This window comes from Gopherus flavomarginatus, chromosome 5, assembly GCF_025201925.1.
Source record: "Gopherus flavomarginatus isolate rGopFla2 chromosome 5, rGopFla2.mat.asm, whole genome shotgun sequence".
Classification (NCBI taxonomy): domain Eukaryota; kingdom Metazoa; phylum Chordata; order Testudines; family Testudinidae; genus Gopherus; species Gopherus flavomarginatus.
In genome coordinates, this window is record NC_066621.1 from 54,851,321 (window position 1) to 54,876,267 (window position 24,947).

Genomic DNA, 24,947 nt, shown 5'->3' on the forward strand with positions numbered 1-24,947 from the left:
GCAGATTTGCTCGCCTCACAGATTCACCCTATGGGTCAGGAAACAGCCCAGAGACCTTCCCCTCTGGTAGAAGCCACAGTCCAAGTAAATTCCTCCTGTGTTTGATCAGGAGTTGGGAGGTTTGGGGGGGAACTTGAGCCCACCCTGTACTCTGGGTTCCAGCCCAGGGCCCTGTGGACTGTAGCTTTCTAGAATGCCTCCTGGTACAGTTGCATGACAGCTACAACTCCCTGGACTACTTCCCCATGGCCTCCTCCCAACACCTTCTTTGTCCTCACCACCAGACCTTCCTCCTGATGTCTGGTAATGCTTGTACTTCTCAGTCCTCCAGCAGTATGCCTGCTCACTCTCAGCTTCTTGCATGCCTCTTGCTCCCAGTTCCCCACATGCATGCGCACACATACTTCCTCTCCTCTGGCTCCCCCTGGCCTGACTGGAGTGAGCCCTTTTATAGCATCAGAGGGGCTTTAATTATAGTCAGGTGCTTAACTGCCTCACCTGACTCTTAGCAGGTTAATTGGAGTCAGGTGTTCTCATTAGCCTGGAGCAGCCCCTGCTCTGGTCACTTGGAACAGAAAACTGCTTCTCTAGTGGCCAGTATATCTCCCTTCTACTGCTCTGCTGTTCACAACTGGCCTGGGTCTATCACAAAATGTATTGCATGTGTTGGAGGGGGGAGACTTTTAACATCGCTTTTAAGCTTAGAAACAATCATTCACTTATCCAACAACAGTCCTTTTATTTTCTGGTGCTTATCCTAATATTTGGAGACAATAAACAACAAATTCAGTGGAAAACAGTAACAGAGTAGCCAATGCAACTGAAAATAACAGACTATAGGGAAAGAGTGCTGATATTGCTGCAAAATGCTATGGAGAATCCATGTGTATGGCTAAGATTTTGTTGACAAAATGGGGAGCCTGGGCAGCTGCAGGCAGGCTGGGAGCTCCAGGGACCCCACCACCCTGGAGGTTCCAAGCTCCAGGGGTCCCCCCTGCTGCCTGTGGCTGCTGGAGAGCTGCAGGGGTCCCTGCCTCCTAGGCGGCAGGGGACCCAGCACTCCCAGCCAATGCTACCTGAAATCACAGAGGTCTTTGGAAGTCATGGATTCTGTGACCTCCGTGACAAAATCGCAGCCTTACTCATGAGCTGTGACTCTTGCTGATTTGCCTGAAATGAAGGCTTTACTGATTCTGTTCTGTTTAACTTCCCCTAACAAGCTTCAGCTAATGATCCCCCCCTCTGTAGAAATCTCAAGACTGGCCCTGATAAACTCGGGATGGAACCCCATCCAGCTGTGCTGGATAGCTTGCCATGGTCATTGTGTGCAATTGAGGGGCAGCATCTGGGCTGTTCTAAATTATGCAGGTTAGGGGTAGCCATAATGCAATGGTCTCTGGTCATGCCCCCTTCACTGCCCAGTGGAAAGGGAAGTGCAAAGTTTGAGGGAGTGGCATACAACTGGCTATGCTAGCTTTATTCCAGCCATGGGTAGGTATGCCCATTTAAGGCAGTTTTAAACCTCTTTGTGCCACCTGGCCATAGATCAAGATCTAGCCTGTAGACTTCGAGTGTGGTAGTAGTGAAATATGGGGCAATTCTTGAGACGTTTTCTTCAAAAATGTCATAAACAGAGTTAAACAAACGTGCTTTGCAAAAGCATATGGAGTTTTCAACGCCAACAGCCAAGAGCATAGACAGCTTTTTTTTTTTCTTCTATTTTTTTTTGGTGGTGGGGGACTAGAATTTTTTTTTAAAGAACTTTTGTTATTGTAGTAGGGACAGTCCCCTGATAACTGTTCTCTTCAGCCCAGGAAGGGTATAGTCCTCTGAAGGTCTCAGATGCTTTGAAGTCCCTATCTTTTCCCAGGGTAACAGCTGGTTCTTGGTAGCCAGGCTCTAAGGGTCTCAGGCTCTGACTCCTTTCTACACTTGCTGGGAAATGGCTCGGTAAGCAGGGTTCCTTCTCACTGGTCTGTGCTTCTGTCACTCTTTCTGTAGCCAAACTAGTTGTTTTTTTTTTCTCATTAAGGTTACTGATCCTCTTTCTCACTCTATGCACAAGGGCATCTGCTCCCCTCTCTCTAGAGAAACCTAGGTTAGATCCAGACATCTACCACTTTTCTTGAGCTACCTTCCAGAGCCTGCTGTTTGGCTCATCTCTTTACTCCTCCTTACTCCCCCCCAATCCAAATCCTGCGTGAATTCCATGTTCTCTTTTCTCAAAGGGAGAGGGCTAATCAGACATCATGGAGCCTATGGTTCTTTGGCTGTCCTTTTGCAGCATCTGACTGCAATCTCATCATGAGTAGGGGGTCAAAGAGCCTCTAGTGGCTGTTTTTCCTTGTCAGATTCTTAGGTGAGAGAGAAACTCAGGGGGTAACAAAAGCAAAATATGAAGGAATTCATTTTCCAGTGTAATCAACAGCTCAGGTATAGGCTGTCCCCCATCTTGTCCATAGTTCACTTTTTGTCTACTATTAATAAAAGTGAGATAAACAAGCTTCTGTTCCAAACTTAGAGCTTCTTTTATTTATTAATGAAATCCTTAAACCTTTTTCGGTCGGTAGGCTAAAGCCCCAAGTTGAGTATGCCCATTCATTCTCACTCCAGGCAGCCATTGGCAAGGAGCCCGATGGTCCAGTGTCCCACTATGGACCATGAAAGACTGGATGATAGGATCTTGCCTTTGGTACAATAATGACCAGAGAAGCGTTTTCTTTTCACTGGGCCTGGCTTTCACATAGCTTCCCTGCCAAAACGGGAATTGGACTTCAACTGTGAAAATTGCTTGCAAAATAACAAGGAATGTCTTGCTAATAAGTGCCAAGTTTTCAATTCAAGCTATATGTAAATAAAATAATATACTTAGAGAAACCTGCATGTGCCTAGGTCTGTTATGAAAAAGCTTTTCCGTGTGATTTTCCTTGCAACAGGAACAGAGCTGGCACTAGGTATAAGCAGACTAAGCAATTGCTTGGGGCCCCATGCAGCTCAAAGGAGCCCCCATTTGCTTTTTACTATAAGAACTTGTCTATTTTAGTACTGGGGGAAGGCCCGCCCAATATTCCTCTTTAGGGTCCCCAATAAGCTAGCAGTGTCACTGAATAGGAAACGTCTTTAGTTGTGCTGAATCTAAGGGTAAATGCCCTTATTAAAAGTTTGCTCCTGGGAATGTAGAAAATGTTTTAGCAGTGGAAAAACAAAGATGGAGAAACCTTTTAAAAGACAATCTTCATAGATTCATAGATTCTAGGACTGGAAGGGACCTCGAGAGGTAATCGAGTCCAGTCCCCTGCCCTCATGGCAGGACCAAATACTGTCTAGACCATCCCTAATAGACATTTATCTAACCTACTCTTAAATATCTTCAGAGATGGAGTTTCCATAGCCTCCCTGGGCAGTTCATTCCGGTGTTTAACTACCCTGACAGTTAGGAACTTTTTCCTAATGTCCAACCTAAACCTCCCTTGCTGCAGTTTAAGCCCATTGCTTCTTGTTCTATCCTTAGAGGCTAAGGTGAACAAGTTTTCTCCCTCCTCCTTATGACACCCTTTTAGACACCTGAAAACTGCTATCATGTCCCCTCTCAGTCTTCTCTTTTCCAAACTAAACAAACCCAATTCTTTCAGCCTTCCTTCATAGGTCATGTTCTCAAGACATTTAATCATTCTTGTTGCTCTTCTCTGGACCCTCTCCAATTTCTCCACATCTTTCTTATGAAGATACAGATAATTTGCGGGGGGAAGGAGAAGTTTGTCTATGAAGAGCCAGATTCAATCTCAGTTTCAAATCGAGATTAACTCCATAGAAGTCAGTAGGTCTGATTCTCTATTTGCTGAAGCAGCAGGTCAGAATCTGACCCAAAGTGTAATACAAAACTTTAATTACAAACCCTAAGACACTAGTAACTAATGGGGGTTGATATGTTCACAGATTAGGTATGCCATGCTGTGTGTGTTGCGAGAGAAATAAGAAACTGTAATTAAGGTTTGCATTATCCTGTGAGTGATGCTTGTGTGTTGCAGTTTTCTGTATCTGATGGAGGCAGAAGGAAGTTCTCTGTAGTAATACAGTGTCTGTCACTATCAGTGGAAACATGCTGTGTGGGCATTAGGTGCAGCTACAAGATGCCCAATAACTTAGCATTTCTTTGCTCTAAAGGGTTTGCACTGGGGAGATGTCACAGGGAACCAACGCTAATCATCACTTTAAAGCAACATTTTCCTTTATGAAATTGTATACACAGTACCAGTTAAAAAACCTCAGACTCTGACATGGACAGTTAATATTCTTATCTTATCCACAGTTCTGCCTGTATCATTTTTGCTTTAAGCAAACTACAAAAACAATCAGAAGATACTAAAGGCAGCTTTAAGGTAAATAGCTATGGGGATAATATATGGTATTTGCTGCATCTTTCAAGCCCACAGTCATAGAGACTGAATGTCTGGGCTCTTAGATGATATGGATATCATGGGCATTGTAATAAGTATCGTTGGCAGTACCACAGCAACAGATCTATAATTTTATAAGTTCTATCAAGCTTTCAATGTTTGTTTATAACTCTATAGCATCAGTATTCATTGTTCACCTCCTGGAATGTTCGTGATATTTAGCTTGTATGTACCTCAATCATCTTGTACTGAAGAAAAGATCCTCATGATGTAATAGCCAGTTGGTTTGTCGATGGGATGTGTATCTTCCATCTTGAATTAACATTAGAAATCATAGATGAAGTAACAAGGGCAGATTTATACAGCAAAACCACAAAAACATGGGAGGGAGGGAACCCTAAAAATTATGGGGCTTGATATGGCAAAGTGCTGAGCACTCTGGTCCCAGTCCAGCAAAGCACTTATGCACATGCTTAAATTTAAGTCAATGGGACTTCACTTGCTTAAGTGCTTTGCTGGATCAGGGCTTTAGCACTCAGCATATTACTGGATAGAATCCATTCATATCTCCATTAAAATCCATTAATAACTCCTATGTTTAGGCTGGGGTACTTTTTTTTTTAACATTGTGGTAAGTATTCCAAGGATGGTATGAAGGGTATCAGTGGTTTTAAGTAGCTGTATTTCAATAGCTGCATTTAAAGGGTTATGTAATGCCCCTCTGGAAAACAAAGACCCAGATTCTCTGCTGGTGTAATTCCAGCAGCAGAGGTCCATGGAGTTACATTAGCAGAGAATTTGGCCGAGAATGCCTAAGAAGACGATATTAGTGGCCTTCTGCATGGCAGGAAGGCTGCCAAAGTTCTACCAAATTCCACCCATATTCAAACATGGATCACATTGCACAGATGTGACTGTGGGAGAAGTTTGTAGAGCCTCCAATATCTAGAGGTTTTTCTGAGGCTAGATTTCAGCATCATTTGTTAATTCCAGGTGCCTTGTTTAGGTTTCAGAGAACACAATCGTTTCCTTCTAGTTTTTCCATCTGAAAGTGTGTTGCCCATCTACCTAACAGGGAATACTATTATATGAAGCACATGCATATTTGTGGTAAGAGATCAGCACAATCTGAAAGATTGTCCCACGATATAGTATCCCTAACAACTTTTAACAAAAAATGTCACACTGGGTCAACAATATGTAATGGAAAGTCTGAGTAAGGCAAAATAATAAAGTCATTGTAGTGTTGTGAATGCAGAGCTTTAAGAGAGATCTGAGAGATCAGTAACATAAATCTTGTTGATAAACGTTCAATTCCATAAAATACCTGTGGGGATTTTTAAAAGGAAGACATCAGATTAGTTCCATCACCTTCCCACTTAAGTGGTGACATTATCTTGCTGCAAAGGACCATCTATCGTTAACATACAAAAACTTTTAATTAGATTTTCACTTATTCTCTCAAATTGGTATGGATGGGGAGGAAAAAAATCAGAAAACTTCTATCATTTTTTTCAACAGTTTATTTTACATACAGTTTTTTTAAAATATATATAGTTAGTAATTTCATACAAATTGTCCTTGCTTAACTACAATGGAAATGATGCTTAATATTTCATAACCTCTAATTTAAAAACTCCAATAAAAGAGCAATCTTTTAAAACAGAATCTAAGACTGAACTTTCTTTTACATTTGGAAGACTGAAGCAATTTTGCTCCAGTTCTTTAATTAGAGGATTCTGAAATTCTTAATGTAAATGAAAGGTCAATCTTAGAATTTAACTACTTTAAAAGATTTATTTTCAATGGAAATGTAGATAAGTGTCAAAACAGTGCTTAATACAAATCAGCACTGCACCAAAATTTCTCTGTTTGCAAAACTGTTCTGTTTCTTGAGTGGCAGAACGAATAGTACCAAAATGTATATGTAGGATACCACTAATAGTGCAGCCCTCCAGGGAGAAATTGCACCCTTTGATGTACTGAAGCACAAGCTGCAAGCTTTATATCTGACCATTGTACTGATATGTAGTCTATTTTTGTCACCATATTAGGATCTTTGTCAAGGGTTATGCCTTAAAGTTACAGATCTGTAAACTGGTGTTACTCTGCTTTCTTGAAAGGACCTTAGCTTTATCTGAGATAAAAAGAGATCTCAGTGAAGGATTACTAAGATAATAGCTGTAACTCAGCCTCCTGGGAAAGGATAATTGGATGGAATGGTTCTCACTGGTGCAAACAAATGAGACTTGCCGGCAGGGATAATTCACTGCTATAAATGATATAAGGTTTTGGGTTTTTTCCTAGAAGAAAATTTGCTTACTCTGCAAAACAATCTAATACTGTATTGCAGTTGTACAGTACTTCGGTGTCCATTTTTCACCTGAATCTTTTTGTTGAGGCATGGTGCATTCTCTAAGAAAATTTACACCAGCATTTTCTTTAAATGATAATATTTTGCTGGGGGGAGTTTTGTTCAGTAATAAAATCTGTTGAAGTGGCATATAGGGCTAGATTGTCAACATAAGAACCCAAGTGGTCACTTTAGCACAATCTGCTGACCATATATTGGGACTAGTGCCAATTATTCTGGTGGTGGTATCTTCATTCTTCCTTTATCATTTACACTGGGTGTTAATTTAGGATGGACTGGAGGAGAGGAAAGTTTAAAAGTAGAATAGAGTTTAATGTTCTCAAGGCCACACGCAACATACTTCATTTCAGGTTTCATTACAAATGCAATACTCTGCCCAGGTTTCATCAGAAGATTGACTAACGTTCATGAAGCTTTTAACTGAGTCTGGGACCATTTTGTGGTTTTTACATCCAGAATGTAGAACTGGCAGTTCAGCAGTTTTGACTGAGGATCACGTTCTGGATTGGGGTTGTTTGAAAGTGACCTGATGTGAACCCATGAGAAAAGGAAGCAAAGAACATGTTCTCACTGTGAGTTGGCTCTTGTCAGTGCTACTTTGAACTCACTCACCCTCATCAATGTAGTTGAAGCCTCAACCCAGATTCACAGATTCTGTCAGCATTTATGAACAAAAAGACCAATATTCTAACCCCCTAAACTTTTGAGATTTGAGCTGGCACTCCTGCTGAAGTCAGTTGGAGTTCTAAGCATGATGTACTTGCAGGACCAGACTCTCTGTGTTTCATTCTTCCCACTGGGGGGGAGGGGGAGGGGAGTGTCCTAAAACGAAGTAATATAAAAAATGGAACAGTGCATAATACTCAGATTACTTCTTCACTCTCAGAATAAGACAGGATTAGAAAACCTCTCCAGCAAAGCCACATTATCTCAAATAGTAATTTGGGGATGTTCTCATCTCACTTGAGGCAAAATTCGTCCCTGTGCAGATCAGCATGAGGCTTATGCTTCACTTAAGTCTCACATAAGACCTCAAAATGAAGACTGAACTGATGCATAGATCTTGTGCTTGGGTAAATTTTTGCCCTTTGTGCATTGCAGAATTGCCATGGACAAAGCTGGCAGTGAGAATAGGGTATGGCCCTTAATAAGAACACTAGTAGTCAGTTCAGTTCAATATCGGGCTCCATGTCAAACACTTCAGAGGATGTGTTTTCTCCTGTAATTTTCCTAGTAACCTGTCTACATTTGCTAAAACAAATGACATTTTTCCTGTTTTATCCTTATTGTACAATAGCAGTATCATCTACGGTTGCTACCACCCTTTCACCATCATCCAAAAAGGCTCTTTTCTTATCTGTGAGCCTTCATGCAACATCTGGTAAAGCAGGAACTTTGGATTCTTGTATTGCTTACATGTTTTGTGCTCTGGGCAGCCACAGTGTGTATCACACTGACTTGTTGAGGTGACAGGACTTGAACACAAAGGGTTCTGAGGTGCCTTCCTAAGACTGGTGAATCCCACATAGCTATCAGCCTTGAATTTGCAAATCCTTGCATAGTGTGCAGGAAGAAACACAAGGCTTTTGCACTCCCATTTAAGTGTGAGCAGAGGCTACACATGCACCGATATGAAGTTAAACAACAGACATGGTCATCCGTAGTAAGTGGAAGCCATTCACCAGCCACCTATATGCCCAGTCCTTTATTTTAAAGAACACAAGGTTAAAAAGGGTCTATATTGGGATGGAAAATGAGCAAGTCTGAGGAGATTTGGGCTTAAGCGCCCTCTTCAACATGTGAATGAGGGATTTATCCACGTTTCCCCCAATTAGTATTCCTCCTACGAGGCACGAGTAACCTACAGTAACACTCTGTACCTTCATTTTGTGGGCTAATGCTTTCCATGCTAAACTGTGGGACTTTGGGTGTTAATTTCCCTTCTGTTTGATTTTCACAGGAGTTTGAGTTTGCAGCTGCAGCTCCATCTCCAAAGAGTTAGAGTGGAGTTCGCTGTTACCTGAAATGCCAAAATCATAAAATCATAAGCAATCTGGGACAGGGACTTCATTTTACTATATGTATGTACAGTGCTCATGTATATTGACACTACCTCAGAATAATGTGAAATCTATAAAACTATGGATAATTAAAAATATCATATAATATCCCATTTGCCATAATTTCATAACTATAATGGATGGGCATGTAGCATGATTGTTTGAATAAATTTTCTACTTGGTATGTGTTTAGCAAAACAAGTATCACCAAAGATTTTCTGCATTCTGTTGATATGCCTTGGAGACTGCGTCTGGTTGAACATGTTTTCAATGGGTTTATTCTTGATATGGATTCAAATGCAGAATTAGTACCAGTAAGTTTGGCATTGTCTGTTCGCCACTACTCCCAAGTGATACCATCAAGTATCAAATGAACTAGAAAGATCAAGCATTCACGTTCTGGTACTGAAACACATGACTAACTTTAGGCATGTGAGTGGTTCCATTGATTTCAATGAGTAATTATATGCTTAAAGTTGAGTCTGTGCTAAAGTACCTTGATGAATCGGGACCTTATACTTAGTTGCCTGCAAATTGTTTCTAAAAATCGTGATAAACTGTATTAAACAAAGTAGTAAATGTTTGGAACATACCTGACGTGAATTCCATTAGATCATCATTATTCATTAGTTCAATTCTCAGTTTTATAGAAACTGCCATTTCCAATACTAACAAAAGATTGTAAATTGGCTTGGCTTTCTCACTGAAATCAATGATTTTCTGGCTGATACACATAGTATATATTAGCATTTGGATAATTGAATGAATTGGCTCTAATATTGGATGTTGCCCTTCCTAAACTAAGGCAAATATTTTCCAAAGTGGCCTGTAACTTTGGGTAACTCAGCTTTGGAGCATCCAAAAAAGTAGGTGCCTAAAATTAGAAGATGAGCGGTTGGAAAATTTGGATGCAAGTACTTGATAGCAATGATTTTATGTGTACCTAAATGTAACCTTAATTTTGTCACAGAGATTTGACTCTATAGCAATCGCCTGAAATAAAACATTTCTGCTAGATTAAAAGTCCATGGTTAGTAATACTTATGTCTCGTGAATGATGGTAAAAGGCCTAATGTTTCTTTTACTATGGCAACAGAAATTATTCTTCTGTCATTGGTTTTCATTGTGGAAAACAGCATCCATCAATTTAGTCTTGATGGTAGAAAATAAACAAACAAATGGTGTATGCTTCTATTTTGGGAGCTTGGGACTCACTCATGTAATATTTGATGCTCTTGTGAATAGTCCACTGACATATTACATAAGTAGTCTGTGACTTCAATGGAACTACTTGTGTGAGTAAGGAATCCTTGAATGAGTCAGGGTCTTCAGGGCAGAGTTTTTTGTTACTTGTGGAAAGCTGAGCTCAGCCTCGGTGTGAATCTCAATACTCTGTAGTCAGCGAACTCCCTTTATAAGATATGTCACTAGAAGATTGGAGGATAAAGTGACCTTCACGCATTCAAATCCAACCTAGGTCAGTGCTGAGTGAAAGTCCTTGCCATCTGATAGCTGTTCAGTTTGGCCAATGTTTAATGAGTTGTTTGGCCTCAGTCCAATTCCCAGTGAACGGGTGTGCACAGTACAAAAACACAGTCCACATTTGGTACTGATTAGTCACTTCATTGACAGTCTCAGCAGAGATGCCAAGAACTGTGGATAGAGGCAGAACTATCTTCTTACTATGGGAAGGAGTCCTGCTCGGTGAAAGCTGAGGACTGCTGGCAGGGAACCACATGAGGAAGTTTGCACTGTCACTGCATGAAGAAGACAGGATTTCGGAAGACATGCTACTGATTATCCTGGGCACTAGAAACTCTCACACAGAATTTTTGGATATTGCCCCATAGTCTGCAAGATAACTGAGCATGTGTCTAATTTTAAGATGGTGAATAATCCCACTGAAGTCAGTTAAATTAATCATGTGTTTCAGTACCTTGCAGAAAGGGGGTCATGTTGCCCATTAAAGAATGCAAGAACAACCATACTGTGTCAGAACAATGGTCCATCTAGCCCAGTATTCTATCTCTAACAAAGGCTAGTTGTTGATGCTTCAGAAGGAATGACCAGAACAGGACAATTTTGAGTGATCCATTTCCTATCATCCAGTCCCAGCTTCTGGCAGTTGGAGGTTAGGAACACCGGAGCATGGGGTTGCTGTTTTGACTAACAGCCATTGATGGATTTATCTGATTCTTTTTTGAGCCCACTAATCCTTTTGGCTTTCACAACATCCCATGGCAATGAGCTGCAGGGGTTGATTCTGTGTTGTGTGAAGTATTTTGTTATGCTTAAAGAACAAGGCGTACTTGTGGGCACCTTGGAGACTAACAAAATTATTTGGGCACAAGCTATTTGGGCACAAGCTAAAACCCACTTCATCAGATGCATGCAGTGGAAAATACAGTAGGAAGATATATACAGAGAACATGAAAAAATGAGATTGCCTTATCAACTCTCACAATTAAGGTGGGATATTACCAGCAGGAGAAAAAAAAAAACTTTTGTAGTGATAATCAGGATGGCCCATTTCAAACAGTTGACAAGAAGGTGTGAGTAACAGTAGGGGGAAAAATTAGCATAGGGAAAAAGCTTGTAGTTTGTGTAATGACCCATCCACTCCCAGTGTTTAGTCAAGCCTAATTTAATGGTGTCCAGTTTGCAAATTAATTCCAGTTCTGCAGTTTCTTGTTGGAGTTTGTTTTTGAATTTTTGTTGTTGAAGAATTGTGACTTTTAGGTCTGTAATTGAGTGTCCAGAGAGGTTAAAGTGTTCTCTGACTGGTTTTTGAATGTTATAATTCCATGTCAGGGTTCCCTCCCCACTCTGAACTCTGGGGTAGAGATGTGGGGACTTGCATGAAAGACCCCCTAAGCTTATTTCTAGCAGTTTAGGTTGAAAACTTCCCCAAGGCACAAATCCTTTCCTTGTCCTTGGATGGTATTGGTCCCACCACCAAGTGATTTAGACAAAGATTCAGGAAAAGGACCACTTGGAGTTCCTATTTCCCCAAAATATCCCCCCAAGCTCCTTCACCCCCTTTCCTGGGGAGGCTTATTATGCTTGTTTTAAACCTGCTGACTGTTCATTTCATCTGGTGACCCCTAGTTCTCGTGTCATGTAAAGCGGTAAATAACATTTCCTTATTCACTTTCTCCACACCATTCATGATTTTATAGCCTTCTATCATATTCCCACTTAGTCAGCTTTTTTCTAAATTGAACAGTCCCACTTTTTGTAATCTTTCCTCGTATGGAAGCTGTTCCATAGCCCTATTTATTTTTGGTGCAGAGAAAGGCAACCTTTCCAGTTCTAATATCTTCTTTAACATGGGACCAGAACTGCAGTATTCAAAGTATGAGCATACCATGGATTTATATAGTGGAATTATAGTTTGTTTTAATATGTATCCATTTTCTAATGGCTCTTAACATTCTATTAGCCTTTTTGACTGCTACAGATGTTTTCAGAGAACTATCCATGATGACTCCAAGATCTTTCTTGAGTGGTAACAGCTAATTCAGATCCCATCCATTGTGTATGTGTAGTTGGGATTGTTTTTTCCAACATGCATAATTTTGCACTTTTAACATTGAATTTTATCTGCCATTTTGTCGTTCTTTGTTACTCTTTGAAGTCAGATTTGGATTTAACTATCTTGAGTAATTTTGTGTCCTCTGCAAATTTTGCCACCTCACTGTTTACCCCTTTTTCCAGATCATTTATGGATATGTTGAACAGCACAGTCCCAATACAGATCCTTCAGGGACTCCACTATTATTTAGCTCTCTCCATTGTGAAAACTGACCATTCTTACCCTTTATTTCCTATATTTTAACCAGTTACTGATCCGTAAGAGGAACTTCCCTCTTATTCCCTGACTTCTTAGTTTACTTAAGAGCCTTTGGTGAGGGACTTTGTCAAAGGCTTTCTGAAAGTCCCAGTACAGTATATCCACCGGATTGCGCTTGTCGACGTACTTGTTGACTTCCTCAATAAATGTGAATAGATTGGTGAGTTTCCTCAGATTTGTCACCTAAAAAGGATGGCTTGGGTGTGGGAATCACCCTCATGTCCACTGCAGTGAAGACGGATGCAAAGGATTCATTTTTATTTCACAGCAATGGCTTTCCTTGAGTGCTCCCTTAGCACCTTGATCATCGTGTGGCCCCACTGACTGTTTGGCAGGCTTCCTTCTTCTTGTGTACTTTTTTAAAAAAAATGCTGTTAGTGTTTCTGTCATTAGTTAGTTGCTCTTCCAATTCTTGCTTGGCTTGCCTTGTTATACTTGACTTGTCAGAGTGTATGCCCCTTTCTATTTTCCTCACTAGGATTTAATTTACAATTTTAAAAGGATGCCTTTTTGCTTCTTACCACCTCTTTTACTCTGCAGTTTTGCCACAGCAGAATTTTTTTTGTCCTCTTACCTTTATTATTTTTATTTGGAGTATACACTTAGTTTGAGCCACTATTATAGTGTTTTTAAATGGTCTCCATGAAAACTGCAGGCATTTCACCATTGTGACTTTTTCTTTTAATTTATGTTTAACTAGGTTCTTCATTTTTGTGTAGCTCCCTTGTTTGAAGTTAAATGCTACTGTGATGGGTTTCTTTGAAATTTTTTTCCTCTGCAAGGATGTTAAATTTAATTATGTTATGGTTGCTATAACCAAGTGGTTCAGCTACATTCACCTCTTGAACCAGATCTTGTGCTCACTTAGGACTAAATCAGGGGTCGGCAGCCTTTCAGAAGTGGTGTGCCGAGTCTTCATTTATTCATTCTAATTTAAGGTTTCACGTGCCGGTAATACATTTTAACATTTTTAGAAGGTCTCTCTCTACAAGTCTATATATTATATAACTAAACTAGTGTTGTATTGTAAAATAAACAAGGTTTTCAAAATGTTTAAGAAGCTTCATTTAAAATTAAATTAAAATGTTGATCTTACGCCACTGGCCTGCTCAGCCCGCTGCTGGTCTGGGGTTCTGTTCACCGAGGTCGGCAGTGGGCTAAGTGGGGCCTGCAGCCAGGACCCAAGCTGGCAAGGATCCGGCAGCCAGAATCCCAGACCGGCAGTAGACGGTGCGGGGCCAGCAGCCGGGACCCCAGACTGGCAGTGGGCTGAGCGGCTCAGCCCACTGCCACTCAGGGGTTCCATCCGCCGGCTCCTGCCAGCCGGGACCCTGGCTGCCGGACTCGCTCAGCCCACTGCCAGTCTGGGGTCCCAGCCCTGCCTGCATACAGTGGGTACCTACCTTCTCCCTGGTTCTGGCCCATTCTCTTCCTCTCTCTGCACTGAGCTGAGAGTGGGAGTGGACCGAGCACAGGGCTGGGGCTGAAGGGTCTGGCCAGGAGCTAGAATAAGGGAGGGGGCTCAGGGTTGGGGCAGGAGGTTTGGGTGTGAGGGCACTTACCTGAGCAGCTCCCATTTGGTGTGAAGGGCGCAGGTGGGAATGTGAGTGGGGGTGCAGCAGCTCCCGTTTGGTGCTCAGGGTGGGGATGCGGATGTGCGAGGTGCATGGGATGTGGGGGGGCTGGGGATGTGGGGGGGTGACAGAGTCAGGGCTGGGGTCATGCGGGGGGTGTGAAGGAGTCAGAGGGCTGGGTGGTACAGGCCTCAGGGCAGGAGCCTGGGGAGGGTGTGGGGGTGCAGGGCTCAGGGCAGAGGACTGAGCGTGTGTGTGTGGGGAGTCAGGACTCAGGGCAGAGGGCTAGGTGACTGCCCCCCACCCAGAACTCCCAACCCCCCTGCTCCTTGTCCTGACTACTCCCTCCTGGGACCCCACCCCCATCTAAGCCTCCCTGCCCCTTGTCCCCTGACTGCCCCCCTAGGATCCTACCCCTACCTGTCCCCTGACCGCCCCAACCCTTATCAACACCCCTGCATCCAGACAGAACGCCCTGGACTCCCATGCCTATCTCACCACTCCGTGCCCCCTGACAGGACCCCTGGAACTCTGGACCCATACAACTGCCTCCTGCTCCCTGCCTGCCCCAACCTCTCTCCACACCCCTGCCTCCTGACAGCCCCCCTAGAACTCCCAACTCATACAACCCCCCCAGCGCCTTGTCCCCTGACCACTCCTTCCAGAGACCCCCCCCACCCTAACTGCTTCCCCAGGATGCTCCTTGCTCCCTGTCCCCTGACTGCCCTGACCCCTATCCATCCCCTAAACAGACCCCGGGACACCCATGCCCCATCCAACCCCCCTCCTGCTCCCTGACTGCCCCCTCCAGAGACCCCCACCCCTAACCACCACACCGGGATCCCACCCACCCTGCTCCCTGTCCCTTGATTGCCCCCGTCCCTTACCCAACCCCTCCCCCAGCCCCGGATCGCTTGCTATGAGGCTCCCCGCTCATCTGGAGCCCTGTTGCCGCTGGGTGCGCGCAGCCCTGTCCCGCCCCTCAGAGCAAGGCTCCGGATGAGCGGGGAGCGTCTTTCCCTCCTCACAGAGCCAAACGCTGCCCTGCGGGAGCGCGCAGCCCTGGCCCCCAGAGCGCTGCGCACGCAGCAGCAGAGCTCCAGGCGAAGAGGGGGAAGGCGGAGGAGGGGCCCACGGCTTTCTGCGCTCGGCTGGACACTCCAGCCCGGGAGCACGGACCCTGCGGCTTGCCATGTCAGCAGGACTTTTAATGGCACGCAGAGTCCCAGCAGGCAGCCTCATGCGATTAAAAAACGGCTCTCGTGCCATCTTTGGCATGCGTGCCATAGGTTGCCGACCTCTGGACTAAATGAAGAATTGCCTCTCCCCTTCTGGGTTCCAGGACAAGCTGCTTCAAGAAGCAGTCATTGAATGTGTATAGAAATTTTCTCTCTGCATCTCTTCCGAAGATGACATACCCAGTCAACAGGAGGATAGTTAAAATTCCCCATTACTGCATTTTCTGCCTTTGTAGCCTGTCTAATCTCCCTGAGCATTTTGCAATCACTGTCACCATTCTAGACAGGCCGTTGATAGTACATTCCTACTGCTATACTCTTATTATTCAAGCATGGAATTTCTATCCAAAGAGATTTTGTAGTACTGTTAAATGAAGTACAAATCTCAAATGAATTAGACTCTTATTTCCCTCTCATATGGTGGCACTCCCCCACTGACATGACATACTCTGTGATTCCTATATATTTTGTACCCTGGTGTTACCACGTCCCATTGATTATTCTCATCTCACCAAGTTTCTGTGATGCCTATTGGTATCCTTATTTAACACCAGGCACTGTAGTTCACTTAATATTCATCTTAATATATAAACTTCTGAGATTTATATATAAGCACTTGTACATTTTGCCAATGTTCAGGTTCTTGCCTTCATGTGTTATCTTTAAATGAGACTTTTGTACTTTTGACTGTTCCTCACTAACTCCTACCTGTACTTTACCAATTCTCTTCTTATCCTCTTTACTAGAATATAGTTTCCACTTTTAATAAATTCATCCATAAGGGATGACTCCACCTGAACCATGTGCCACTCCATAACTGTTGGCTTTTCCCTTACCCCTGGTTTAAAAAATTCCTCCAACCTTTTTAATTTTACATGCCAGCAGTCTAATTCCATTTTATTTTAGGTGGAGCCCATCCTTCGTGTATAGGATCCTCATTTACTAAAAGGTCCCTGTAGTGGGCCTGGCACTGCAGCGCCCCTTTGTGGCAGGTGCCGGAAGGGTGCCGGGGCCTTGCCTCTCTCTAGTCTCAGTGTTGGCCTCTCTACGGGCCATCTGTTACTGTCCCTCGATCGTACGCTCTTCTCTTCCCTGGTAGGTGCAGTAGCACGACCTGGCGGGTGGAGTCTATATAACCCCTCTTACGGGTGGGGTGGTGCAACCTAGTGGCTGGAGTCCATATAATCCCCCCTTACAGGTGGGTTAGCATGGCCTAGTGGCCAGAGTCTATACAGTCCCCCTTTGCAGCGGGGTAGCACGGCCTAACGGCCAGAGTCCATATAATCCCCCCCTTGCCGGCGGAGTAGCGTGGCCTAAGTCTATATAATCCCCCTTTGCAGCAGAGTATCACAGCCTAATGGCCAGAGTCCATATAATCCTTCATAGTTCAGGGTGAGGGGGGTAAGGGGACTCAGGCCCGCCCTTTCCACCAAGTCCCGACCCAGGGCCTTGGTAGCAGCAAGCTCTACTTGCCGCTCGCTCAGCGGGGATCCGCCCGCAACACGCCAAGCGGTAATACGGCCTTAACGCTGTTTATCTCTACTTCTCTGTAGGTCACTTCCTACAGAGAATGGCACTGCTTCTGCGGCAAGGGGTCCTCCAGTCTGTTCCTCCCCTTGGTCGTCCTCCGTCAGGATCTCCAGTGGTGCCTCGGCAGGGCTGACTCCTGGATCCTGACTCACAGGCCCTCTCTCTGCAGGAGCTAGCAGCGTGCATCCTTCCCCTCTGGCGGTTAGCCCAGACTGAGCTAATCTGCAGGCTTTTATATGTGAGCTCCAGTTGGAGCATGCCCAGCAGAACTTCTGAGGCGGGGCTTCCTCTGCCAGGAAGCAAGGGTTAACCCCTGCTATACGAGTGCGGAGCCGCTGTGTCCCGTCACAGTCCCCCAGTTGCTAATAAACCTAAAACCTTTCTCCCTATGCCATCATCTTATCCAGACAGTAAGATCCTGCAGTTCTCCCTGTCTTCCTTGGCCTTCATGTGGATTCAGAAAACATTACCATCTGTTACCTAGCAGCCTAAATTTGGCCTCCAGAACCACTCTCCTACGTTTCCCTATGTCTTGTGAGATATGCAGCCTTTGCATTTGGCAGGCAATTTACCATGCTGTTCTCCCAGTCATCACAAACCCAACTATCTATATTTCAAATAATTAAAACCCTCATTACTATACTTGGCTTTTGCTAGAAACTCATGTTCTCTCCCCAGGTGAGGTATCATCAGTGGAAAAGGATACCATTACATCATCTGGAAGGAAGGTCCCAACTATGGGATTGTTTCCCTCCACTCCAGCTTGATGTTCTCCTTTCCTGAGACTTTCGTCTTCCTTGACAGCACAGAGCCTGTCAGGCTGAGGGTGGGACCTTTCTGTTGTGTTCCTGAAAGTCTCAGCTGTATACTTCTCTGTGTCCCTTAGCTCCTCCATTTCAGCCACTTTGGCCTCAAGCACCCGTATTGCATCTCTGAGGGCCATGAGCTGTTTTCACCATATACATACATATACCACCTGCCCACTAGTAATCATACATGCTGCATTCAGTCCAATAAATTGGATAGTCTACACTCTGCTTCTAGACTTCTGCCTGCATTATTCTTTTTATTCTTGCAGGGTTTTGGGGGCAGATGAGGTGTTGGGGGGTGAGGGTGCTTGTTTGTCTGCTTGGTTGGGTTTGGGGGTGGGGGTAAGAGGGGTTATTGGCCTAAGATTAGAGTATATTTGTTAGATGTATCTGCCTCTTGCACTCTCTCTCTCTAAACCCTCTTATAAAATGTCCCTGTTTGCTAGCTTCTCTGGCAGCTTAGGTGCTGACTTCTTAAAACCCCGCTCTTCATGAATTAGTCCCCCTTCCCACTTTTTAAGGGGCTTGGGTCTCTATGGATTTCTGTTATTCCATCAAAAAAATATCTCTGTTGAATATAATTTTGCAGTTAAATAAAAATAATTTACTAATTCTTCTGATTGCAAAAATAGACTTTGCAGTCTGATGCAATATGCCACTGTCTTCCGGAGTCTTCAGACTGACAGTATTGGGTCAGATTTGAAAAAACTTCCAAAGTAATACCTTGAATTCTTCAAACATGAATTGTACAAAAATAAGCTTGACTGAAAAAATAATTCAATTAAATCTGTTTTCTAACTTTCTTTTTCTTACAGATTAAAATTCTTGGTGTTTTCTTTATTTCATCTCAAGAGTTCCTGGCCAATGCCTATGTTTTGGCTGTCCTTCTATTTTTCGCTCTTCTGTTGCAAAGGACAATTCTCCAGGCATCATACTATGTTGCCATTGAAACTGGCATTAACTTGAGAGGAGCAATTCAGGTACCCAAGATGATAATAAGTAACATGCGTACAGAAGGAAAGTGCATACATACTAGAAATATAACAGCTGTAATAGACGCATAGGTTTAAATTCTACTTAATTATATCATAGTAAATTGGGAGCTCTCCCACTGAGGTAAGTGTTACTAGCCATTCTAGTCCAGTATTCGGCCTCTAATAATGGTCAGTAATGGATGCAGAGGAAGTACAAGGCCCCAGAAGTTGCCATTTATGGAATAATATGCTCATAGGAGAACTTGCTTCCTAATGTTCTCATTCAGAGATTGTATGATCTGAATCATGAGAGTGCAGTGGCACCAATTCAGATATTTGGGGGGAGGGGAGTAATTCTGGTTCCCCACCCTCTCAGCAGGGACCTCATTCTGGTCCCTGCTCATTTTCCAAGCCCCCCACCTCCTTTCAGGGACACGGAGTCTCCCTCAGACAGGAAGTCTCCCCTCTCTCTTACCCACACAGTACATGACCCAGTGCCTCCAGGAGTCCAGTTCTTGGAGGACTCCCCTGTGCTCTGACATATTGGAACAGACTCCCTGTGCACCTGATCACAACACCATTTGGCCCATATTATAATATAACTCTAAACACTGGATCACAATGACTTTATTTGCTATACAGAGTTCTGCAGTTAGAAAAATTCTAACAGTAAATAGAACAATTAACTGTAATGTTATAAGTTAATATTGCCAAATACACTGGTCAAAACATACCCTAAGAGATGTGAACAGTCAGCCCAGTTGTAGTTAGCATTAATTAAACATCCAATCCATTCAGATACACTAACAGCCACTGAAAGTACCCATTTATTACAAGGGCTCTCATTAGCTGCCTAATTATTTAATCCACTCCTGATTATCCATTGTAAATTCTTCTTAGCTGCCAGATCTCTGGATTCCACCCATTCCAACCAGTATTGCCTTGGTTAGAGCTGATCAGAAAATTTCTGTGAAAACAAAATTTTGATCCAAAATGTGAGAGGAAATCACAAATGTTTGTGTTTTACCAACCTGTTCTTCTCCTCTTTAGCCCGGTTTCCCACTTTGTCCACTACTTTTAGCTGCCCCCCAAATCACAAATAACTATGAAAGGTGCTTAAAATATAGTTGCCAGAAACTGATACAAAATTCCCTAAAAGGGCTACTAAGTTGCTAGAAATGAGTGCGCTTGCCAAACACTACTTCCACAATAGTTGTCACAAGCTAAGATTCTTGTTCCCTGTACTGTATGTTACACAAAGGTCCAGCTCGCTAAGAAATGCTGTTGTGATTCCAATGCAGAGCTTTTAGCAAACATCCTGGTAGCAGGCGAATGAAGGGCAGCAATTTCCTGACAGTCTTCCAGCCATATAGGGTTTTTTGATAAGTTCTCTTTGTGCTATAGTATCTCGATTTTGTGGCAACCTTTCATCTCCTTTCCTCCTTCATACAAATCTGAACCTGTCCTACATGGCTTAATCCCTTGTGATTTATGGCTGGCAACTAAATGCAAAGGATACATGGAATTTGAGTGCCTTTCATCAAATAAGTCTTATGAACAGCCATGAAGCAAAGCTGTATAGCTTTAGTACCTAAATTAAAAATCAATTGGTAAAAAGTGCGTCTCAAATATTGCATTTTACTTATTTTCTGAATCATGGAGCCTAATTCTCCCCTCTCGTAATAGTGGCTTTTAATTGAAAGGAGAATTAGGCCAACTATATTATTCATCTGGGGGTTTGTGACATTTTTATTGCAAATCTAAAGTTAAATTCACACAGTGAAGTCAGCACAGCAAAGTAGATCCTCGGGCTGGGTGAGGCCTGAACCAAACATCATGGGAAGTTAGAGAAGCATAAGTAGCACAGACAGAACCAGCTTTCCTTGCAGAATCTGTGCTTTCAGTTAAGGTTACCAGTAGGTCCTCTGGCTATATGAGGCTTCACCTCATAGAGACTGCACTTGCCTCCCTAATGGGGAATGTTTAGCAAAATGCTATGAATCTGATGTCTCTGAGTTTTCCGTGGGAGTGGAGGACAGGAGGTTTGGAAATTTTAAGTCCCATTTAAAAAGATCTTAAGCATACATTCCTTGCACACATGCACAATTCCCATTGAAAGTAACAGGAATTTTTGTTGTTCGAAGTATGCAGGCCTAGGGCACTCTTCTGTTTGAAACTAGAGATCTTGTTTTGCGTGTGTTCACTAAGGCTTTTTGGCCACCTTTGGTGCCTTAGTCTTCTAAATAACAGATTGGTTTTATTTTAGGATCAGCCCTTCACGTGCTGGGAGTTTCTCTAAAACAGTGGTTCCCAAACTTGTTCCGCTGCTTGTGCAGGGAAAACCCCTGGTGGGCTGGGCTGGTTTGTTTATCTGCTGCATCTGCAGGTTTGGCCGATCGCAGCTCCCAGTGACCACGGTTCACTGCTCCAGGCCAATGGAAGCTGCTGGAAGTGGCACGGGCCGAGGGGACATGCTGGCCGCCACTTCCAGCAACTCCCATTGGCCTGGAGCAGCGAACCGCAGCCACTGGGAGCTGCAATCGGCCAAACCTGCAGATGCAGCAGGTAAACAAACTGGCCCGGCCTGCTGGGGCTTTCCCTGCACAAGCGGCGGAACAAGTTTGGGAACCACTGCTCTAAAACATAGAAATCAAGCCGTTTTAATAGTAATGTAAAGCAGTCAATGCTGTCTGATTTTTCTCTGAACATGAAACTTAATGTTCTAATTTCCAGACAAAAATATACAATAAGATTATGCAACTTTCCACTTCCAACATGTCTATGGGGGAAATGACTGCAGGCCAGATCTGTAACCTGGTTGCCATAGATACAAACCAACTGATGTGGTTCTTCTTCCTCTGCCCTAACCTTTGGGCTATGCCTGTGCAGGTAAGAACACGGAATGTTCATATGTTATTAATGTACTTACACCTATAGTGATTATTCTCTCATGAATTTTATTGAAGCAGAGAGAACAAGAAGATAGAAATGTATTTAACAGAAATAAGAATGTTATAACAAGAATAAAAGAGGGTTTTCACTTAGAATGTCATAAATTTCCTCAAGACTGTGTAGGTGGTGTTTGAAAATAGCATGTAATTTGGCAGTGTGTTAGACTTATATTGGGAATTAACTCTTGGAGTGTTCCCAAACAGACTTAGTTTTCTGCCACAAATACCATCAGGTGCTGCCCCTTGTACCAATTGCATTACTTTAACGCACCATTACATTCACTGCATTGTGACACAACAGTAAAGAGGCTAAACATAGACCATTACAATCACTTGTTTTCTGAGTCCCAGTGGTGACCCACTGGAAGGTGTAAGGGAAGCAGGGGCTTATTGAAATCACTTAAGGCTCAATCCTGCATTCTTCGGTCATTCAACAAAACTGCCATTGCCTCCAGCTCGTGCCAAACTCCCCTGTAAGCCCAAGGACAGTAACAGCAGGCCTTTTTCACTTAAACACCTATGCTCATTAGCCTTTCTTAAGCTGTTTTCAAAAACATAAACATTAGTCTTCAATTTTAGTGCTCATGAAAGTGGGAAACTAATAGCACTGGCCCCCAGGAGTATTGTACCGATGGGCACTGTGTATACTTTTCACCAAATCCCTCCCGGTACAGCTCATTTCATCCTGACTCCTCTGCTATTTTAGCCTTGGATCTCTGTCAGTCATAGAGTGCCAACATCCTATCAAATTGTACAGTATTTTGTACTGGCTTTTCATTGTGGATAAATGTTTAACAGGAACTAGACGCAGGCCACTAATTTATATCCCAAAATATGATTTGCTGCCTTGCCCCAGAAGATAATACACGCACCCACTATTCCTACTCCTAGAAATATCCTTCAGGGCCATTACATTTTTACAACTCTTTCCTCTTGTTGTGAATTCCAGACAGACCAAATGAAAATCTGAAGAAAACACAATTGTTTCTACACAGACAACTGCATTGTTTTAGGAACCTATTTGGCCTAATTTGCTACAGTATTTAACCTAGCCAAAAGCTACACTACATACACAGTGTAATATGTGGGCTTGTGGTACTAATAATTTCAAATGACTGTGGCTGTTATTTTACACAGATGCCTTTTAATGTATCCAGATACTATAACTAGCAGCAAATCCCAATCACAACTCATGCTCATGCAATTGCACGGCTTCGTTTGCCACATGAAATCAGTTTGCTACCTTGTCCCCTCCTTTTTCCTTGTTCTCCTCTATATACATGTCCATCCACAGTTCTTCACTCTTCTTTTTCCACTTGTACAGTTGTGCCACCACCAGTTGTTGGCTCTCAGTTGCCCAGTTCTGAAGTCCTTATGCATGTGTAATGCCCGGTGAAATCAGGTTTGCTTGCATCAGGGCTTTAAGATGAAAAAAGTACAAAGTCCCTAGCTGTCTAACCCACTAAAACAGAGAGAGAGTGCAATTTACTTAGTTTGGAAAAGTCAATATTTAACAAAACCATAGAAACCTCCGAAACTCCCATTGGTAATTTCAAAAGAAGGTTAACAGTACTACAGTGTCACTGTATGGAAATTATTTCATCTGACATAAATACAGCAACTCCGATTGTATTTGTTGGGCTGCTTTTTTTGTTTTTGCCAAGAATGCCCACCTGACAAATATAAATACTCAACAGTGAAAGAGAACAGACTCTAAATTAATATGCGACTTTTTAAAGTAGACAATTCAGTTTCAAATACATCAGTGATATTTCTGTTCTGTTCATACTGCAAAGGTACTTTGTGAGCAGAGTTACATAGGGAATGGTCTGGATAATCTAAAAGTCAGAAGGATGGATGTAGTCTAACTCAGCTGCTCTAAACTTCATGTTGATTACTCCTGTCCCAAGCAGGTATAATTTCCATGAGGGTATGTATGAGGATGCAGCTGGCCTGAACATATGGATATTGATAATGTAATCATCCATTAGGCATTGAGGAAATAAGGCTTCTGGATCAGAAAAAAACATTTAGTAGCGATGATACCACAGTAGTCTAGTGGATAAGGCACTGGCCTAGAAGTCAATAAATCTGGGTTCTGGTGCTGCTGCTGTAACCTTTGGCAAGCCACTTAACTTCTCTGTTCCTGTGTGTCTGTATCCATAAAATCAGAATAATAATTCTTATGTCCTCTTTTGTAAAGCACTTGGAGATCTAAGTGTTATTATTTAGCTTCCTTGAAATTTTAATTTGTAATAAAAGACAACTATTTTATGCTCCTGGCTTTATAGACTTTTATTTCACAGGGGATTGGGAGGTACTAGTTTGCAATTCCAATATTTTGAAAACTGCAGGGACAAAAATGTAAACCATCAAACAATATAAGTTCTGCAGAGCTCAAGCAAAGCCTGTTCCTAAATTCATACCAAGATCTAAATGTGTGTAAAATTTAATGCAAATAAATCATTTACCACTTTATTATTTATAACGTGTTTTAAAAGAAAAGTGCAAAAATTCTTACGTTTTAGTGATGCAATAAATAATGCTCTATTTGTGGAGAAAATGTATGTTTTTTCACGTTATAATTATTGCCATAAATGGGAGTTTCATGTGCAGATTAAGGGCATGGTAAAGACCCCAGCACAATAGCGCTTGTCATTGCCAGGGCAATACACTGGATTCCCCCATCAGATCTTTTTTCCTAACTTGGTTTGTCACTTACATAACTCTCAAATCAGACTGAAGTAGCTATAGCAAAGTTTGTCAGTCAAAAGAACAGAAGGACTTAATAGGCTACATTTTGTAAAAATAAGTGTTATTTCTAGAGCTGGTTAGGAATTTACTGATTAGACATTTTTTCATCAGAAAATGCAGATTCATTAAATAGGTTTCTCAGGTCCAGGATGGAATCTTTGGTGTGTGAATGAGTCTAGAATAGCCATTGGCCAGAATAGCTAGTACCCAGGAAGGTAAGGAACTAACCTAGGGTATGGGTGACTGCTCTGTTCCAGGTGAGTACCCTAACTCTGTGTGTGTGTGAGAGAGAGAGAGAAAAAACTCAGTTTCATCCCAATTGTGGACCAAAAACAAATGTTGAAACCTCAAAACTTCTCACGTAATAGAATTCTTGTTTTCCAGCCATACCTAGGTTTTTCACAACAGTGTCTTTCAGCACATCCTCATCTGC

General features: G+C 42.7%; 1 protein-coding gene across 7 annotated transcripts in view; it reads left to right on the top strand.

Annotated features, from left to right (window-relative positions):
• The window catches only part of ABCC8 (ATP binding cassette subfamily C member 8), a 141,912-nt gene that overhangs the window by 20,346 nt on the left and 96,619 nt on the right, over positions 1-24,947 (top strand). For all 7 annotated transcript variants that reach the window (XM_050955789.1, XM_050955790.1, XM_050955793.1 and 4 more), the window contains 2 exons: positions 18,651-18,815; positions 21,543-21,698. In XM_050955789.1, coding sequence (XP_050811746.1) covers positions 18,651-18,815; positions 21,543-21,698 — 321 coding nt within the window. The remainder of the gene's footprint in view (positions 1-18,650; positions 18,816-21,542; positions 21,699-24,947) is intronic.